General features: G+C 58.0%; 2 protein-coding genes across 2 annotated transcripts; one reads left to right on the top strand and one right to left on the bottom strand.

The window, feature by feature from the left end:
* Positions 1–1,407: 1,407 nt before the first annotated feature.
* LETMD1 (LETM1 domain containing 1) lies at positions 1,408–9,972 on the top strand. The gene is made up of 9 exons (XM_083880897.1): positions 1,408–1,526; positions 2,042–2,220; positions 3,545–3,660; positions 4,785–4,867; positions 5,713–5,899; positions 6,465–6,566; positions 7,618–7,770; positions 7,981–8,077; positions 8,701–9,972. Exons 1-9 carry the CDS (start codon positions 1,417–1,419, stop codon positions 8,769–8,771), a joined length of 1,098 nt encoding a protein of 365 aa, XP_083737023.1. The 5' UTR covers positions 1,408–1,416; the 3' UTR covers positions 8,772–9,972.
* Positions 9,973–15,094: 5,122 nt separating this feature from the next.
* On the bottom strand, positions 15,095–16,734 carry LOC310920943 (forkhead box protein J1-like; the record flags this gene model as incomplete). The annotated part of the gene is made up of 3 exons (XM_083881000.1): positions 15,095–15,473; positions 15,765–16,084; positions 16,213–16,734. The coding sequence occupies 3 exons, from the start codon at positions 16,732–16,734 to the stop codon at positions 15,095–15,097; spliced, it is 1,221 nt and encodes a 406-aa protein (XP_083737126.1).
* Positions 16,735–19,319: the final 2,585 nt, after the last annotated feature.

The raw sequence follows: 19,319 nt of genomic DNA, 5'->3' as shown, positions 1-19,319 counted from the left end.
CCAACCCCAGGGGTTTAACTGGGATTGGGATGCAGCACTGGGCAGGAGCAGCCTGGTGTTGCTAAAAGTCCTGGAAAAATGAGGAGAAATCCAGGAGGTGGGAAACTCCACCACCCTCAGTGCAGGTGTCAAAAATAGGAATAACCCAAGGGGTGGCCTCACTCCCTACCTGAACCCCACAGGCAGCCTGGAGCTGGGAAACTGCCCAAACTCCCCAAATCCTGGGTGTTTTGGGCTTGGGGGCAACACCAGCTCCCAGGGGTGGTCAGATACTCACCCAGCTCACAGCCAGGGACGGGTTTGGTGGGCATGGCTCCTGCAGCACCCTCGGGATCCTGGAGCAGTGTCCCACTCCCTGCCCAGGGCTGAGCCCTCCCTATTTATGGGGTGTCCCCTGGGTCCCTCCCTCCGCCCAGAGCAGAGTTCCCCGGGGAGCTCCGAGGCACCTCAAAGGCTGCGGCATCTCCCGATCGTTAATTAAGCGGCCATTATGTGCCTTTGATGTGGCTCTGATGAAGCCCTGGCGGCTCCGCTGATCGCGGGGCCCGGACTCTGCTCGGGCAGCCCCGGTACGTGCGGCGGGGACCGTTCCCGGGCACATCGATCCGGCCTTATCGGTAACTCCCCCCTCCCCGGAGAGCTGCCGACAAATAAAGAGCTGAGTGAGCAGCACCTGGGCACAGGTGAGGAGGGTAAAGGGGCTCCGTGAGTGATGCCACGTCCCGGGGACAGCCCGAGGACCGGCTACAAGGGAGGGAAAAGCCTTCCCGAGGGTCTCCAGCACACGGAGATCTGGGAAGTGTCACCCCTTGGAATTTGGGGAATTCCCCAGGAGCCCGAGGTGTTCCCGAGCGGAGCTCTCTGGGCAAGGCCTGCGGGTGTTTCCCGAAAATCCTTGGACAATATTTGTTCCGGCACCTGGAATGAGGAAAACAAACATGACCTACATAGGGAGGGCCTCGAGGCTGCGGGCAGCAACCGCCTCGGCTGCCCGGGGAAGGGAAGAGAAGGAGGGACAGACCGGGGGACAAACCGGGGGACAGACCGGGGGTCCCGCCCGGTGCCGCTGCCCCGGGAGGCCCAGGCGGAGCGGGAGGCACCGGGATGGGCCTCGGGGGGGTCCCGGCCTCTCCCGCATGGCCGAGGACAGCTCGGGGGCATCAGCAGCTCCTGCACGGGCCCCGCTAAGGGCTGCGGAAGGGTTTAAACCCCGGAGAGGCGGCGGTGAGGCAGAGCCGTGGCCGCGGGGCCGAGCCCGGGCCCGGTTGGGGTGGAGAGAGCCCGGTCCTACTGGGGTGGGGAACGGAAAGGAAGGGGCTCGGGCCGCACCCGGAGCCCCCCTGGCACGGCACTTCCGGCGCGGCAGCCAATCAGCGCTCAGAACCCCACGTGATGGCCGCCCTGTGACCCGCCAAGATGGCGCTGTCCAGGGCCGCGGCCCGTGGGGGGCTCTGGCGCCTCGGCCCCTCCGCCCTGAGCCCCCCGCGGGAGCGGATACAGCCGCAGCTCGCTCTGGGCGTGTCCAGGTGAGCGGGGACCCCCGCGGGGCAGCCGTGCCCTGTAGTACCGGCCGGGACACGCCTTCCTCAGGGAGACGCGCTCCTGACGCAGCCCCGATATCCACAAACACCGACCGCGGCCCCCGCTAAATACCGACCGGCCCCGTCCCAAACACCGACTGCACTCATGATCCCTCGCCAAATGCCCTCCTATTTAATCCCCTCGTCCTCTCCGGTTGTCCCCGCGCTCCTGGCTGTGTCCCCCCACCTGTTCCGTAGCTCTCGGTGCCTCCCCGTTATCGCACAACTCTCCCGTGCCCGCGGGGCTGTTCCCTGCCCCGGTGCCGCCGTCCCCAATCCGCCTCCCCTGCCCGAGCCCCGCAGTGCCCGGCACGGGAGTTCTGGGATCACCGGGAGCCCCTCAATCCCCCCCAGACCCCGATTCCCACCCCCAGCCCTGGGACGGGTCTCCGCTCCCCCATTCCCCCTCCCCGGGAGCCTCAAACTCGCCCTGAGCTGACTCGGAGGGTTTGGGGACGCAGGTCCCAGGTGTGTTCGCAGCTCCGCCGGTCCCAGGTGCGTTCCCTGTCCTCCCGCGCCGCCTCCCGCGCCCTGGCGGCCGCCGTGGTGGGCGCCGCCCGCTGGGTCAACTCCCGCTACGAGCAGTACCTGGAGAGGAGCTTCCCCCGGTTCTACATCCTGCACAGCACCTTCAAAACGGGTGAGACCCGGGGGAGGGTCCTGAAACGTGGGGCCTGGAAGAGGGGGGGTCAAAAAATGGGTCTGGAAGAGGGTGGGGGGCTCCAAAAAGGGATAACTCAGGAGTGGGTGTTGAGGGAGGAGTCTGAACAACATCGGAGACCCAAAATTTGTCCCAAGAGAGGTCTCAAATGGGGGGTGGGGGTTCCAAATGGGGAGGGGTGTCCCCAAATTGGTTCCAAAAGGGGTCCCAAATGGGGGTGGGTCCAAAAAAATGGATCTGGAAGAGGGTGGAGTGTTCCAAAAAGGGGTATCTCAAAAAGTGGGTGCTGAGGGGGGGAGTCCAAACAACATTTGGGTCCCCAAGTTTGTCCCAAAAGAGGTATTAAATGGGGGGGGGGGGGGGTCCCAAATGGGGGAGTGTCCCCAAATTGGTGCCAAAAGATGTCCCAAATGGGAGGTCCCAAAAGAGGTCCCAAATGGGGGTAGGCCCAAAAAAGTGGGTCTGGAAGAAGGTGGAGTGTTCCAGAAAAGGGGTATCCCAAAAAGTGGGTGCTGAGGGGGGGAGTCCAAACAACATTTGGGTCCCCAAATTGGCCCCAAACAGGGGAGGTCCCCAAATAGGTCCTAAAAGGGGTCTCAAACGGGGAGTGGGTCCCCAGATTGGTCCCAGCAGGTGGCTCTGGGCAGGAGGTCACATTGTGGAACGGGGGCAGTGGCTGCACCACCCCTCCCCTGCCTGGTAGGGTGGAATCAGTCTCTAATGTGAAAAACGAGTTTCACTCTTTCAGAAAAAATTGTAAAAGTTTAATAAAAATTAAAAATAGACGATTAGGAGACAAAAAGCAGAAGTTATTTTGGCTGAGGGTGTAAAGTCAGCCAGCAGCACACCTTCACTCCCTCAGACCTCTGCTTTTAAAGATCCCTGTGTTACATATGCAGGATTAAAACATTTTCTTCGAGTTGTCCTCAATTATTTTATCTGCCAGATTTATCTGTGGCTGGCTCCACTCTGTCTGGTAACGTGGGTCTCATAAATCTTTTTTTCTTGAGGTTTTTCTGACTGCTTTCATTTGGATAGGAAAACAGAAAGTTAGTATTGTTTTTATGCAGGGCTACAAGGTGACAATACTTTCTGGCTTGGTCAGTTTTAGATATCACAAAGAAGAAAAAAATAAAAGTTAGTCTTTTTATTAAACAGAAAATGCATCCATCACTTTTTTAAACTCTATTAATGGCACATAACACAGTACAATTATACATATAACATTCATATAACATTCATTCCAATATTTGTGAAAAGCCAACTTTGTCACAGGCTAAGGAAGCTCTGTCCCTCCTTGCAGGGATCCAGGCCCTTTTCCTGGAGGTGAAGGAGATTGTGAGGATCAAATCCAAGATGTCCCAGCAGAGGCTGAGCTCGCAGCAGCTCCCGTACCGCGAGATGGAGCGGCTGCGCCAGGTGGGCCGGGGCCGCCAGCTCTGCCTCCTCACGGCCCTGGGAATGCTCCTTTCCCCTGGAACAGGGCTGGGATTCCTCTCTGAGCTGTCCCCTCTTGGAGTTCTGGAAACTGAGAGTTTGGGGGGTTTTGGTGCATTGTAATGCATGTGGGTTAAGGTGGAGGATTTGGGGGGCGTTATCTGAGTCCTTCTTCACCACCTTCTTCCCTCTTCACCTCCTTCTTCCTTCACCACCTTCTTCTTCACCACTTTCTTCCTTCTTCTTCATGGCTTTGGGTGGTGTGATGGTTTTGGCCTTTTTTTTCCCTTGCCAAGGTCAGGATGAGTAACACAGGAAAGATACGGAGTTCAGACTTGGAATGTTTATTGTATCTTGTTTATTTACAGGCTCACACACCATGAACTCCAACTAGCAAGCCAGGGAAAATGAGGTAAAATGGAGCACTTCTGACTCTTTCCAAGGTCTTTTAAGTGATAATTACCCGATACCAAGGTGACACCTCTGTTATTTATATTTCTGACCCAATAAGGACCACTCAAAGCCCACAGTGAGGACCTTTCTCAGCCAATTACAGAAAACCACCCAAACCCATGAAGTAGAGGGAAGAAGAAGGACAAAGACAACACCCCAAATCCTCTATCTTGACTCACATGTATATCCTAAAGTCTTAAATCTAAGTTTCTAACATTCCAACAGGTGGTTTTCTGTAATTGGGTGAGAAAGGTCCTCATTGGGGGCTTTGGGTGGTCATTATTGGGTCAAAAACATAAATAATAGAGGTGTCACCTTGGTATTGAGTAATTATCACTTAAAAGTCCTTGGAAAGTCAGAAGTGCTCCATTTTACCTCATTTCTCTAATTTCCTAGTTAAAGAAAACTAGAGTCTTGTAAATAGATGCAAGAGTCTCATGTGAGTCTGTAAATAGATAAGAAATAATAAACAACAAATAAACATCCAAGTCCAAACACGAGCTGCTCCCCTGTGTTAACCCCGATTCTGGCAGGGAAAAAGAAACCAAAACCGTTAAATTCCCCGCCCAGGAACGGGGAGGGGGCGGGGAATCCTCGGGAATTTCGGGAGGCTGGTGTCGGGCGCTGACTCTGTTGCCTCCTGCTGGAGGCAGTTCCGCAGGGACTTGCTCAAGGCCATTCCCATCGGGATCATCGCCATCCCCCCCTTCGCCAACTTCCTGGTCATTATCCTGATGTGAGTATCCCCATCCTGGGGCTCCTGATCCCCAGATTTTTGGATTTTCAGAGGCAGGAACCTCTCCCTGTAAGGACAAACAGCTGAGGGCTGGGTTGGCAATCCCAGCTCCTGAGAGCAGCATCCCAGAGAAATAATGGAATCAATTAAATTACTAAAATTAAAAACAGGCATATTATTTAATACAATAATAAAATATATTATTATTGATAAAATGTTAATACAGTTAAAATATTTAATAACATAATAAAATATAATATGGATAAAATATTAATATGGTTAAAATAAACTATTAAAATTAAAAACAGGCATATTATTTAATACAATAATGGTATAATAATATAGATAAATATTAACACACAACAACAACAGTAATAATAAATAATAATAATAAACAAAAATAATAAAAATAAAATTTCTCAGCTTGGAGGAAAGGAGGCTCAGGAGGGACCTTCTGGCTCCACAACTCCCTGACAGGAGGGGCAGCCAGGTGGGAGTCACGCTCTGCTCCCAGGTGACAGGATGAGACAGAAATGCTGCCAGGGGAGGTTTAGGTTGGATTTTGAGGAGAATTCCTTCATGGAAAAGGCAGTTTTGTTTTGGCACAGGCTGCCCAGGGCAGGGGGACTTTTGGGGACATGGTCAGTGCTGGCCTTGGCAGTGCTGGACCTGGTGGCCACAGGCTTTTCCAACCTCAATCATTCCCTCATTCCTCTGGGAACAAACACCAGCAGCTCCTGGGTTAAATTAAAACCCGGGGCTTTCCTCAGCCTCTTCCCACAGCCTGGAACCTGCCTGCCCTGCTGTTCCCTCCCTGACTCCCCCCATCTCCTGCCTCTCCCCAGGTACTTCTTCCCACGGCAGCTCCTGATCCGGCAGTTCTGGACCCCCAAGCAGCAGCTGGAGTTCCTGGACACCTACGACTGCATCCGCAGGGGCTCCTACCCGACTGTGCTGAGGAGCCTGGAGCTGACAGCCAGGGCCCTGCCTGAGCCCCAGCCCCGGGAGCTCCTGCAGCAGCTCTGTGCCCAGGTCTGTGCCCCCAGCACCACCCCTCATGGCTGTGGGAGGTGTTTGTCACCTGTCAGAGGTCTGTGTCCCTCCAGCACCCCCCTGGGGGCTGTGGGAGGTGTTTGTCACCTCTTAGGGGTCTGTGTCCCTCCACTGTCACCCCTTGGGGCTGTGGGAGGTGTTTGTCACCTGTCAGAGGTGTGTCCCTCCACTGTCACCCCTGGGGGCTGTGGGAGGTGTTTGTCTCCTGTCAGAGGTCTGTGTCCCTCCACTGTCACCCCTGGGGGCTGTGGGAGGTGTTTGTCACCTGTCAGAGGTCTGTGTCCCTCCACTGTCACCCCTGGGGGCTGTGGGAGGTGTTTGTCTCCTGTCAGAGGTCTGTGTCCCTCCAGCGCCCCTCCTCGGGGCTGTGGGAGGTGTTTGTCACCTGTCAGAGGTCTGTGTCCCTCCACTGTCACCCCTCAGGGCTGTGGGAGATGTTTGTCACCTCTTAGGGGTCTGTGTCCCTCCACTGTCACCCATGGGGGCTGTGGGAGGTGTCTGTCACCTCTCAGAGGTGTCACCTGTGCTCCTGGGGCTCTTGCAGGTGCAGGGAGGTGCCCGGCCCCACCTGGCCCAGCTCCTGGCTGTGAGGGGTTTGTTCTCCGGGTCTCTGCTGGCGCTGAACAGGCTCCAGGTGGATCATGTGGTGAGTTCAGCTCAGTCTAGGTGTGTCACCCCACTCAGGTGTGTCCCAAAACCAGTCCAGGTGCAGATGAAAAGCTGCAGAGGTGCCCTGGGGTCACTCCCATGCTGTGGCAGCAGGTGAAGGGGGCCCAGGTGAGACTCCACCTGCAGTGCTGCCTCCAACTGTGGGGCTCCTAATGTTAGAAGGATGTGGAGCTGCTGGGAATGAGTCCAGAGGAGGATCTGGGGAAGGAATTCCTCCCTGTGAAGGTGGGAAGGCACTGGGAGGGAATTCCCCATCCCTGGGAGGGTTCAAGGCTGGGTTGGATGGGGCTTGGAGCCACGTGGGCAGGTGGGAGTGCCTGAACAGGTCCCAGCCCTGTTTTAGGAGGGGTTGGACATGTCACAGGTGCCCTGCTCTGTAGGAGCATCTGTTGAGGCAGCGAGAGGGAACTCTGCAGAGCTGAGACACTCTAGGAACACATGGGTTTATTGCAAAGGTTGTGGGTAAAAGGGCTTTGCGTTCTGCCACCAGCCTGGGCTGAAGGGATGCCCCAAAGAGAGAGGGAGAGAGCACCAGAGAATAAGAGGGTAAAAGGTAAGGGCAAGAGGTATGAGTAAGGTCGAGAGAGCAAGAGGGTAAGGTCCTTGTTACAATGCATTATATCTCCTTTTGTGTTGAATATTCTAATTTACAGTAACCAACCAGCGCAAGATATAAATCTTACAGCCTATAATCCTATAAATCCAAGATATAAATCATACAGCCTATGAGAACTGCTATATTACCATATCACTCTGTATTCTAAATTCTAAAGGCTGCTGTCTTATCTATCTTTTCCCTGATACCTTGGTGGGGCTACACCCTTGGGTCCCTTGGTGTCCTTTTGTTATCACTCAACCCACCTCCAGCTAATCACCGTCTCCCTGCCTGCCGTGCCCACATCTCAAAGCTCAGCTTTCATTTTTATTTCATTCACAGGCTTTATATTTTCAGAATCCCTTGCTAAGCAATCCTATCTGTAATCTTTTCCTGTCTCACCTTTCCCAACGCTGCTCCTCCTCCTCCACAGAGAGCCCTGAGCCAGGTGCTGTTCCTCACCCCACACCTCCCGGCCTTTTTCCTGCGGCACCGCCTGCGCAGCCACGTCCTGGAGATCCGGCACCTGGACCGAGCCCTGCTGACCCTGGGCCCGGGGCAGCTCTCTGAGGAGGAGCTCCGAGCGGTGAGGACACCTCAGCACACCTGTCCTGGCCTGGTGTCACCTCAGGTGTCACCAGCATGGCCTTGGGGCATGGGGTTGTTCTCTTTGGGGGAAGTTTTCCATGCTGGGGTGGGGGACGGTTCCTCACTTCTCTTCCCCTCCTTGAGGGGGATCCTGGTGAGATGCTGGAGTTCTCTGTGCTCATCCCTGGCTGTGTCTGTGTCTCCCCAGGCCTGTTACCTGCGTGGGCTGAACTCCACTCACCTGGGCCAGGCCGAGTGCCGAGCGTGGCTGGAGCAGTGGCTCAGGCTCTCCTGTCAGCTCCAAGGTACCTCTGGGAGGGGGAGCACACCCAAAAGCCTTCTCTGGGCACTCCTGGGGAATTTTGGGTGATGGGGGGAACTTTGTCCCCATCTGGGCTCACCCCCCATACCTGTGCCCAGGTGTCCCTGTCCTGCAGAGCTCTGGTGGCAGATTGCAGCCCCAAGGAAAGGAAAACAGGAGTGGGGTGGGAATGTGGGACCAGGAGCCCAGTGCTCCCCCTCGTCCATCCCAATGTTCCCAATCTGCCAATTTCCTGTCTCAGTGCTGCCCAGAACCCTCCATGCCCACCACAGGCCTCCCAATCTACCCAGGGCCCACCCCAGTGCCCCCACAGTGCCTCTCCCAGTCTGCCCAGTGCCACTCCCAGCTCTCCCGGTCTGCCCAGTGCCCACCCTGTGCCCACCCCAGTACCCACAGTGTCCCCCAGTGCCACTCTCAGTCTGCCCAATACCCACCCTGTGCCCACCCCAGTGCCCCCACAGTGCCTGTCCCAGTCTGCCCAGTGCCACTCCCAGCTCTCCCAGTCTGCCCAGTGCCTCCCCCAGTGTCCCCTGGTGCCTCTCCCAGTCTCCCCAGTGCCCCCCAGTGCCTGTCCCAGTCTCTTACCCTGCTCCCGTGCTCTTGCAGCCTCCGAAGCCTCTCTGCTGGCCCACAGCATGGTCCTGCTGTCCCTCAACTACAGCCAGCCCCCAGAGTGACAGCCCCGTGTCCCTGAGCCCGGCCTGGAGCCCTGATGGATCGTGGAGTGGCAGCTGCGTGTCCCTCCCCTCAGCCTCGTGCCCTGACCCGGTGATTCCCAGCCTGGTGCTGCCCAAATTCCGGCCTTTGGCTGAGCTGGCGTTGGCTGTTCCCTTCCTTTGGAGCCCTCAGAGTGCTCGGTGTGAGGAGAGGTGGCTTCATTGTTCCAGTAATTAACTGCACCTCGTTAATTATGGGAGAGAGCCAGCCTGACCTGGGGATGTTCCTGTGGGATCTGCTCGATGCTTCCCACAGGATTTGGTGGCCGTGACTCCTTGCTGGAGGCTTTTCCTCTGTTTCTTTTCTCTGCTGAACAGTCTTAAATGTCACAGCCCTGTCCTCAGGACTTGAGGAGCACCCTGGAATTCCCCCCAGAGCCTCCCAGATCCCTGTGGGACCTTCCTGAGAGCCTTGTGGGGTTCTGGGGTTTGGCAGGAGCAGGTGGAGGGTGTCACTGCTCACTCCAAGGGGGGGTCCCAGGACTTCACCCCTCAAATTCAGCCTTGTTGAAGCCCCTTTAGACCTTTCCCCCCGCTGGATTTTCCACTCCAAGGACTTTGGGGGGTTAAACCCCACCCTGCACGAGGGAATTCCTGCTGGCAGAGTGAATTTACCCCAAACTTGTTGGTTTATTAAAGCCCAAAGGAATTGGTGGCTCTGGTGTCTTTGGGGGGCTCCCCTTGGTGGTTCTGTGTGCCCCCACCAGGGGACATGGGGACACCTGGAAAGTTTTCACCACTTTTTGAAGCATATTTGGGGTATAGATGGGTAGGACTGTCCCCCTTCCTCACCACTTCCTGCTGGTTTTTGTGAATTTCAGAGCCCCTCCTTGAGGAATTCATTGCTGGGGGGTATTTTAACCTCTTTTCGGCCCCCATTCACATCTAAGTGCCATTTGTTTTCTTTTTTCCATTTGTTCCCCTTAAATGCAACGTTATTCAGGAAAAGGAGTGGGCACAGCTGGAAAAAAAAATAATATTGAGGAGAAACTTTGGCTTCGTAAAATTTGGGAAAATAAAAATGGAAAATGCATTGGGAGCTTGGAGGAATTTAAGGGGACATCTGGATTTTGGGAGGGGCAGGGGAACTCAAAGCACCAAATCAACCAGGATCTGGTGTTAGTGTGGATTAAGTCCAATAAAAATGATATTAAAATGCAAAGATGCCTTTGGGTTGCTGCAGTAACACTGAAATGTGGGTAAAAGTAGAATAAATTCTGGTAGTTCTTGTCTTTTGGGGAAGCACCGTCCCCAAAGGGACACGGCCCCACACTGGGGGATCCATGTGGGGACAGAGCTGGAGTCACCCCCTCCAGGACAGGGGGAGAGTGGGGGAGCTGGGGGGATGAAAAACATGGGAAAATAAGGATTTCAACCATCAGCCCGTGTCACCCTTCAGCCCTTTGTCACCCCTCAGCTCTGTGTGACCTCTCAGTTCTGTGTCACCTCTGAGCCCCATGTCACCTCTGAGACCTGTGTCACTCCTCGGCCCGTGTCACCCCCCAGCCTGTTGTCACCCCTCAGCTCTGTGTGACCTCTCAGCTCTGTATCATCTCTGAACCCTTTGTCACTTCTTACCCTGTGTCACTCCCCAGCCCTTTCTCACTTCTGAGCCTTGTGTCACTCCTGAGCTTCTGTCACCCCTCAGCCCTGCGTCACCCCTCAGCCCTGTGTGACCTCTCAGATCTGTGTCACTCCTGAGCTTCTGTCACCCCTCAGCCCTGTGTCACCCCTCAGCCTGTGTGACCTCTCAGATCTGTGTCACCTCTGAGTCTTGTGTCACCCCTCAGCCCTGTGTCACCCCTCAGCCTGTGTGACCTCTCAGTCCTGTGTCACCTCTGAGCCCCATGTCACTTCTGAGCCTCTCTCATCCTTGAGCCTATGTCATCCCCTCTCAGCCCGTTGTCACCTCTCAGCCCCATGTCACCACATCCTGGGGCCGCACCGGCTGCAGTGGCGGGTGGGGGAAGGTGTCCTCCTTCCTGCTGGTGCCAGGCCCGGCTCGGTGCTGTCCCCGATGCTGCCGTGGCGGCCCCGGCCCGGCCCGGCGGTGCCGGTGCGGGCTCAGTACAGTTACCGGTACCGGGCCGGGGCCGGGCGGGAGGTGGCCATCACGGCGGGGGAGCGGCTGCTGCTGCTCCGCAGGGCCACCCCGGACTGGTGGCAGGTGCGGCGGCCCGGGGACCCCCCCTGGGCGCGCCCCTTCTTCGTCCCCGCCGCTTATGTGGTGGAGGAGGAGCCTGGGAACAGCGGGGGGCAGAGCCCCGGGACCCCCCCGGGTGAGAGTGGGGCGGGGGGCGCGGGCCGGGCGGGGAATGGGGCTGGGGGCACTGCCAGGATGGAGCTGCGGGGCTCAGACGGCACCGGGAGGTCAGGGCGGGGGGCTGGGCTGGGGGACTTTGGGGGAACCTTTGGGGGGCACTTTTGGGGGGCACTTTTGGGGGCACAGGGCTGAGGGATCCTTTTGGGGGAACATTAGGGATGGGGGCACACTGGGACAGGGGTCACCTTTGGGGGCACAGAGCTGGGGACAGTTTGGGGCTGGGGTCACCTTTGGGGGCCCCTTTGGGGGTACTTCGGGACTGGGGGCACCTTTGGGGGCGCCTTTGGGGGCACAGGGCTCAGAGGAGCCCATGAGGGACACCAAGGGCTGGAGTGTCACGGGCTGGGGACACTGGGGATACACTGGGGACACTGGGGGCACTGGGGACACTGGAGCTCCGGCCCTGTATTGAGGCGGGGGGGTGTCTGTGCTCCCCACCTGCTGCACAGAGGATAATTTGGGGGGGGGGGGTTGCTCACGGGGGGTCCTGTGTGTGTCCCCCCCCCTCAGGTCCCAGTGGCCTCAGCACCAGCCCGCGGCCGGACAGAGCCCCCCCTTGCCCCCAGCAGGACACTGGGGTGAGTGGTGACCCCCCTGGACCCCCGTGTCCCCTCCCGCACCCCCAAACCTCACCCCCACCCTTCCCCAGCCGTTTCCTGCTCGCCGGGACAGCGGAGGAAGTGCGGGCGGGGGGGATTTGGGGGGGCCCAGCTGGGAGGGGCGGGGGACAGGGCAGGGGGGATTGAGGGGTCAGGAGGGGCCTGGGGGGTGTCAGGGGGCGCTGGGGGACGTGGGGTGGGGGCAGAGGGGGGTGGGCACAGCAGGGACAGGGGACACAGCAGGACAAGGGGGACACAGCAGGACAGGGGGGACACAGCAGGGACAGGGGGGACAGCAGGACAGGGGGACACAGAGGGGACAGAAGGACACAGCAGGGACAGGGGACACAGCACAAGGGGCACCGGGGGACAGGGGGCACAGCAGGACGGGAGGACACAGGGGGACGGGGGGCACAGCAGGGACTGCCCGTTCCCCCCATCCAATTCAGCTCCTGCCCCCCCCAGGTGCGCCCCCCGGGACCCCCCAGAGAGGTGAAGCAGCGGCCGCCCCCCCCCGTGCCCACAGGGCCCCCCCTGGAGGTTTTGGGCTCCTGGGAGCGGCACCGGGACCCCGAGAGCGGCCGCTGCTTCTTCTACAGCCCCGAGAGCGGCACCTGCTCCTGGAAACCCCCGCGGCGGCACCGGGACCGGCTCCGGGGGGACACGGCGGGGGCGGACCCCCAAAACAGGTGGGCACCGAGCTGGGGGTACCCGGGGGGGCTGGACACAGGGTGTCAGGCTGCCCCTAGTGAGGTCTGTACCCCCAGCCCAAATCCCACCCTCGTGTCTCCCTTGTCCCCGTTGTGCCCCCCTTGTCCCCCAGTGTCCCCTACCTTGCCCTAATGTCTCCCCTATCGCCCCCCACTCCTCCATCCTCCCAATTTATCCCCCCCCAGTATCTTCTGTCCCCATCCTGCCTGCAGGGTGACCTAGGGGTGGATAATGGGGGGTATTGGGGGGGTTTTGGGGGGTCTCCCACACTGTCCCCCTCCCCAGCAGGTGACCCACGGCCGGACCCTCCCCCAGGACCCCCCAGAGCCGCCCCCGCCTGTGAGTGAGGATGATGAGGCCCTCGGGGGGGGGGGGGGGGCACCACAGGGGGCTCGAGGGTTCGGTGCTGACCCTCCCATGGGGGGTGGACAGGAGTGGGGTCACCCAGGAGGGCTCAGGTGGGGCTGGGGGTGGGTGTTCTCCAGGCTGGAGGACTTGGGGAGGGGCTGGGCCTGGCTGGGGTCTCCGGGGGGATTTGGGGGTCCCTGTGGGAGTGGGGGGCACAGGGGGTGACTCTGAGGCTCTGGGAGTGGGGAGCAGGGGGAGAGGGCTGTGAGAGAGTTTGGGGTGCTGTGGAGGGATTTGGGGGAATTTCGAGGTAGTCTGGGGTGCTACAGAGGGATTGGGGAAATTATGGAGGAGTTTGGGGTCTTGTGGAGGGATGGGGGGACTGTGAAGGAGTCTGGGGTGCTGTGGAAGGATTGGGAGAATTCTGGAGGAGTTTGGGGTGCTGTGGAGGAATTGGGGGGACTGTGGAGGGGTTTGGGGTGCTATGGAGGGTTTGGGGGAATTCTGGAGGAGTTTGGGGTGCTGTGGAGGGATTTGGGAGGAGTTTGGAGTGCTATGAAGGGATTTGGGGGAATTCTGGAGGAGTCTGGGGTGCTGTGGAGGGATTGGGGGAATTTTGGAAATGGAGGGGACAGCCACCCCTGACCCCTGGTGCCCCCAGTGCCTGGGCTGCAGCTCCCCAAGAGCACAGTGGGATTTGGGGGGGCTTGGCTGGCCTGGACCCCCGACTGCCTGGAGCTGGAAGAAGATCCTCATCCTCCAGGTGGGTGAGCTGGGACCCCAGGCTGGGGGATGGGGTGCCCCAAACCAGGGGCTGGGGGGCTCTCCAGGGTATGCAGGGTCCCCACAATGGAACAGAAATTGCTCTTGGTGTCCTTCCCTGGGGGGCAGCCCAGACCCCCTTGGGTTAGGGGCACCCCCAGAGCTCCTCATTGCCCAGAAACTGGTCCCAGTGTCCTGCCCTCCCACTACCCTGTCACTGCCCTCCACTCCCTCCTGCAGCCATTTGCCCCCCAAATCCTCCCCATCCCAGTTTGCCCAGTGCCCCATCCCAGTGTCCCCGTCCTGGGGTGACACTGGCTGGACCCACGGGAGCTGCTGGTCCCTCCCCTCTGCTGCTGGACAGAGCAGTGAGAACTGAGCAGAGCCTTCGTGGGTTGGGATAAGGGCCAGGAGAGATCACTCACTGTGCAAGAGGCTTAGTTTAAATCAGGATGAATAATGACTTTTTTTTCCTCTCCTGAAATGCTGGATCAGAACAAAGCCCCACCTGTGGCCCAGGGGGTGGCACATTTTGGAGACCAGGAGTGCTGGGAAAAACTCGATCACCAGATACAACACACTCACAACGCAGTTCTTATCTACCTTATCTTTTTAATCTATAGCTTAAAAATTGGTAATAAAATGATAAAAAGACAAAGTAAACAAATATCTGGGGAGTTGTTCAACATCACTCCCCAAGGGAAAAACAGAACAGAAAGGGGCAAAAGGAAACCTCGTCCATAAAACCATCTATACCCACCCCCCAAAGCCCCTCCTAAAAACATTTTATATAATCTTACATAATTTTATCTAATCTCATATAATTTTATATAATTTTATATAATTTTATATAATTTTATATAATTTATATATTTTATATATAAATATATTATATTATATTATATTATATTATATTATATTATATTATATTATATTATATTTTATCATCTTCACTTATCACCTATAGCCTATCATATATAATTTAACATCTATCGTCTATAGTTTACGATCTATCCTTTATCAATCACTTATCATCTATCAGTCACCTATCACTTATCTATAGATCACTTATCAGTAATCTATCAATATCTACTATTTCTAATAAAGTCACTGCCCCGATGGAGCAGCTCAGAGCCTCTCCAGGGGTGGGGATGTGGCACAGGGACAATCCCCCAGCCTTGGGACCGCTGCTCTGTGCCTCAGTTTCCCCCGGAGGGAATTGCTGAGCAGGGGAGGAGCTGGAGCTGCCCTGGGCTGGGCTGGGCTGGGCTGGGCAGATCTCCCTGGTCCCCAGGGCAGGGTCAAGTGGTGGCAAAACGGGACTTCTCCTCCACTTTGTTTGCTTTATTCTATCTCCTAGAAACTGTCAATAAAATAACTAAAAAATTGAAGTGCAGTTCTTCAACATCACTCCCCAAGTGAAAAAAAAGAACAAAAAGCAGCAAAAAGAAACCTCGCCCATAAAACCATCTACACCCACCCCCCAAAACCCCTCCTAAATCCATCTTATTAAATATTAAAACTTATCTAACCTAATCTAATCAAATCCAGTCAAAATTCACGTCATCTCCCAAGTCTAACAGAGATTTAAGGGGGTCCAGAGAGTCCCAACCCATCCCATCCGTGCCGGCCAAAGCGGCCTGGCTCTTTCCATCGCCCTGCTCGCTGGAGAAGCAGCTGGGGAGGCTCCCTGGGATCCCCTCGCTCCAGGCGGCCTCCAGGAAAGCCGTGGCCGACAGGGTTTCATCCAAGCCTGGCCTGGCGAGGCTGGGCTCAGGGAGGGTTTGGGGCTGCCCCGGGGGGAATGGTTCAGCTGGGAGCTCCAGAGTGGAGAAATCTTCTGGCTCCAGGTAGCGGCTGAAAAGAGCTTCCCAGTCAGCGCTGGTCTTCAGCTCCGTCAGGTCTCCCGCCTCCTCCGGGCTGCCCGGGGCAGAGCTGGGCTGTGCAGGGGCCTCGCCTGGTGCCCCGGGGCAGGGCTGAGGGTATTCCTGTCCCTCTGCTGTGGGGCAGGGCTGAGGGTAATTCTGCTCCTGTGCTGTGGGGCAGGGCTGAGGGTATTCCTGTCCCTCTGCTGTGGGGCAGGGCTGAGGGTAATTCTGCTCCTGTGCTGTGGGGCAGGGCTGAGGGTATTCCTGTCCCTGTGCTGTGGGGCAGGGCTGAGGATGGTAATTCTGCCCCACTGCCCTGGGGGAAGGCTGAGGACACTCCTGCCCCTCCTCGTTCCCCGCGGGATCGGAGCTGTGGCCGCTCTCAAACTCCTCAAACTCCTGGAGCAGCCGCTGCAGCTCCGCGCCCACCTGGAGGCCGCTGCGGGCCGGGCTGGGGACACGCCGGGCTCTTTCCGGGGCTCTCCTGCCGGACACCGGCGGGATCTGCTCTGCAGGAGCCCCTCGCCCCTCGGAGCTGCTGGTTTTGAGCCACTCGGCGTATTGAGGGTGAAGTTTCCAATAGGCGCCCCTGCCCGGCTCGCCCTTGTCGCGGGGCACTTTGACGAAGCGCTTGTTGATGCACAGGTTGTGCCGGATGGAGCTCTGGATGTAAAAAAGAACAAAGCCCAGCGGTGAAGTCCTGCCGGCGGCTCCCAGCACGGCCACGGAGTCCTGCCTTGAGGGCAAAGAGCCCCGGGCAGCCCCAGCCAGGGCTCCGAACCTCCCCCTACCTGCCAGCTGGGATGGGCGCGCCGGAAATAACTGAAGTTGTCCCTGATCCACTTGCAGATTTCGGCCAGGGTGAGCTTGGGCTTGTGGCTGGCCTCCAGGGCCATGCAGATGAGCGTGGCGTAGGAATAGGGCGGCCTGACGTGCGGGTTGGTGCTGTAGTCGATGTCCTGGGGGGCCGGGGGGGTCCAGGGCACGGCCGGGGCTGGGGGCGCCGTCACCGCGCTGGGGGCGGACGAGGAGGAGGAGGAGGATGCGGGAGCGCGGGGAATGTCGATGTAGTGGGAGAGCTCCTCGGAGGTCAGCGGAAAGCCTGGGCACTGGAAATCCACCAGGCTCACCAGGTTCTCCCAGATGGTGCAGCGATCGTCGGGGTCCTGGGAGATGGGGGGCAAGCCGATGTCGGCGCCGGTGAGGTTGATCAGCCACAGCAGGTCGGGCTCGCTGGAGCGCCGCTCCTCCTTCTCTCCGGAGCCGGGCTGGGGCTGGGCCCCGGGCGCGGGGCCGGGGGACGCCGTTGACATGGCTCGCGAGGAGGGGAGACAGTGCGCGGGGCACACGCTGCGGGGAGAACAGGCAGAGGGGGAGACTCAGAGAGGAGAAAACACTGCCCGGGACCCGCACAGGGCTGGGTGACCCCAGCGCCCCTGGGTGAGAGGCGTCCCTGGGGCGCGGGACACGGGAACAGCAACGTCTGTCCGGGGGCTCCAGCAGCCTCGAGCCTCGGGGAGATTCCATCTAAACCCTCAGTTCCACCCAAAGAACGCCTGTCTCGAGGGGCTTCAGCATCCCTGAGCCTCGGGGAAATCCATTTAAACCCCCAGTGCCACCCAAAGAACCCCTGTCCCGAGGGGCTTCAGCAGCCTCGAGGAATTAATTCCATTTAAACCCTCAGTTCCACCCAAAGAACGCCTGTCCCGGGGGGCTTCAGCATCCCTGAGCTTCGGGAAATCCCATTTAAACCCCCAGTGCCACCCGAAGAACGCCTGTCCCGGGGGCTCCAGCATCCCTGAGCCTCGGGGAATTAATTCCCTTTAAACCCCCAGTGTCACCCAAAGAACGCCTGTCCCGGGGGGCTTCAGCAGCCTCGAGCCTCGGGAAATTCTATTTAAACCCCCAGTGGCACCCAAAGCCACCCCCCAGTGCCCAGCGAGGTTTGGGCCACAGAAAGAATGAAAGAAATCACCATTCCCCTCCCTGCCCACCAATCCAGCCCCGCCATCCCAAGCGAGGATGTTTCCCACACCTGCCACAGGTGCAGGATCGCATCTCAAGGTCCAGCACCTCGACCCTAAAACACTCATCCATCCCCTCCCGCCCCATCCCTTTGATGCTTTGGTGCCGTTTCCCATTTCTCCCTGCCCTGGTCCCCAAAACCAACCGGATCCGGGAGCGATCCCGGGCACAGCGACCCTCGGAGCGAGCTGGTCTGGAGAATCCGAGCGGGGGATGCGGCGTCGGCTCCGGGCTGCAAACCCTGAACACCTGAGTGGCTTTTCGGGCCGAGGAGAGCGAGGAAGAGCGAGAGAAAGCGCTGCCGGAGCGCACCCGGAGCGCAGCAGCGGTCACTGTGCGGGCTGGAGCGACTCTGGAGCGGCGGGAGCGCGGCGGAACCTCCGGCTCGAGGGACGCGGCCGTTTGGAGCGAAGGGCTCGCGGGTCGCTCCCACGAACGGGCATTTCCCCCCCCCCCGGCCGCTTAACGGGCCCCCCTGGAGCCTTTGGCGGGCTGAGCGCGGGGGGCTTGGGGTGCGCGGGGGGTTTGGGGTGCGCGGGGGGCTTGGGGTGCGCGGGGCCCAGCCCAGCCCCGGCCCGGCTCCTGCTGCCCCCCAGAGCATCCCCCGGGTGTTCTCTCGCCCCTTTGCTCGAATCCCCTCTCGCTGCAGCCCCGGCCCGTCCGTGCCCCCTCACCCCGCGGGTCAGGAGGGAGAGGGTGGGTTTTGGAAGGGCAGGAGCGCATAAAACATGAGAAAATGAGTGGAAAAGACGAAGGGATAACAGCAGGGTGGAGGTCCCGGTGCTGGAGGGCTCCTCCTGTCCCGCCACCCTCCGGGGATGCTCGGCCGGGGACGGTGCCCGCTGTTATAACTTTATATTATAAAATTGGCTTTTCACAAAATGTGTGCTATATAATTAATAACTTTGTAGTAAGGATATAAGTTTTTATTTCTGCTATTAGTAAAGAAAATTAGGCACAGGAGTTGATATAGGAGTTGCTTGAACTGTCTATTTGGTGGGGATAACATCCAGTGAACACAAAAAAAATCCTGTTATTGATACACCAACCATCAGCATCTACTATTTGAAAAAAATGTAGCCCAAGGCCCAAGCTGGAGGGGCTTGGGCTAAAACCCCACACATACTGTAAAAAGGCAGACCCAAGGAGGGGCCATGCTAAACAGTTCCTGGGATATGGAAACTAGTTTATGGAAAAAAAAAAAAAAAAAAAAAAGAATATTCAACAGATCGATACAATAGAAAGGGTATTTTAAAAAGGCCTCTGAAATAAGGTTGTGGACTTGGCTGAATACTGAGTCACCCAGCCTGGCTGCACTTCCTTTTTTCTTAATCTCTTTCTTAATTGTCTTAATTTTTTATTATTAAACCTATTGCTTAAAATTTACCAGGAAATTAAACTCTGTTTTTCACACCCACCATGCCCAGAGCCGGGACTGCAGCCAGCACCAGGAGCCCCCAGGGCTGTGTCCTGACCCCTCCCAAGGCTGTGTCCTGTCCCTTAGGGATATGCCTGTCCCCCAAGTCTGTGTCCTGACTCCAAAGCTTTGTCCTGCCTCCCCCAAAGCCATGTTCTGGCCCCCAAGGCCGTGTCCTGCCCCCCAAGGCCGTGTCCTGCCCCCCCAAGGCTGTGTCCTGCCCCCCAGGGCTGTGTCTTGACCCCCAAGGCTGAGTCCTGCTCCCCAGGGCTGTGTCCTGACCCCCCAAGTCCATGTCATGCCCCCCCAATGCTGTATCCTGCCCCCCCAAACCTGTGTCTTGCACCCCCTCAATGCTGTGTCCTGCCGTCCTGCCCCCCCAGGGCTGTTTCCTGACCCCCCCAGGGCCGTGTCCTGCCCCCCAAAACCATGTCCTGCCCCCCAGGTGAACCCCTT

The sequence above is a fragment of the Zosterops lateralis genome (genome assembly GCF_965231275.1).
Source record: "Zosterops lateralis genome assembly, chromosome: 32".
NCBI lineage: Eukaryota > Metazoa > Chordata > Aves > Passeriformes > Zosteropidae > Zosterops > Zosterops lateralis.
Note: the sequence above shows the minus strand (reverse complement) of the source record. Positions and strands in the feature narration are given on the sequence as shown.

Excerpts from the sequence above, each read along its gene's own strand:
- LETMD1 (XM_083880897.1), top strand. The coding sequence starts at position 1,417 with ATGGCGCTGTCCAGGGCCGCGGCCCGTGGGGGGCTCTGGCGCCTCGGC. Across the intron at positions 1,527-2,041 it reads CTCGCTCTGGGCGTGTCCAG|GTCCCAGGTGTGTTCGCAGC; the intron begins GTGAGCGGGGAC and ends TTGGGGACGCAG. Across the intron at positions 7,771-7,980 it reads CTGAGGAGGAGCTCCGAGCG|GCCTGTTACCTGCGTGGGCT; the intron begins GTGAGGACACCT and ends GTGTCTCCCCAG.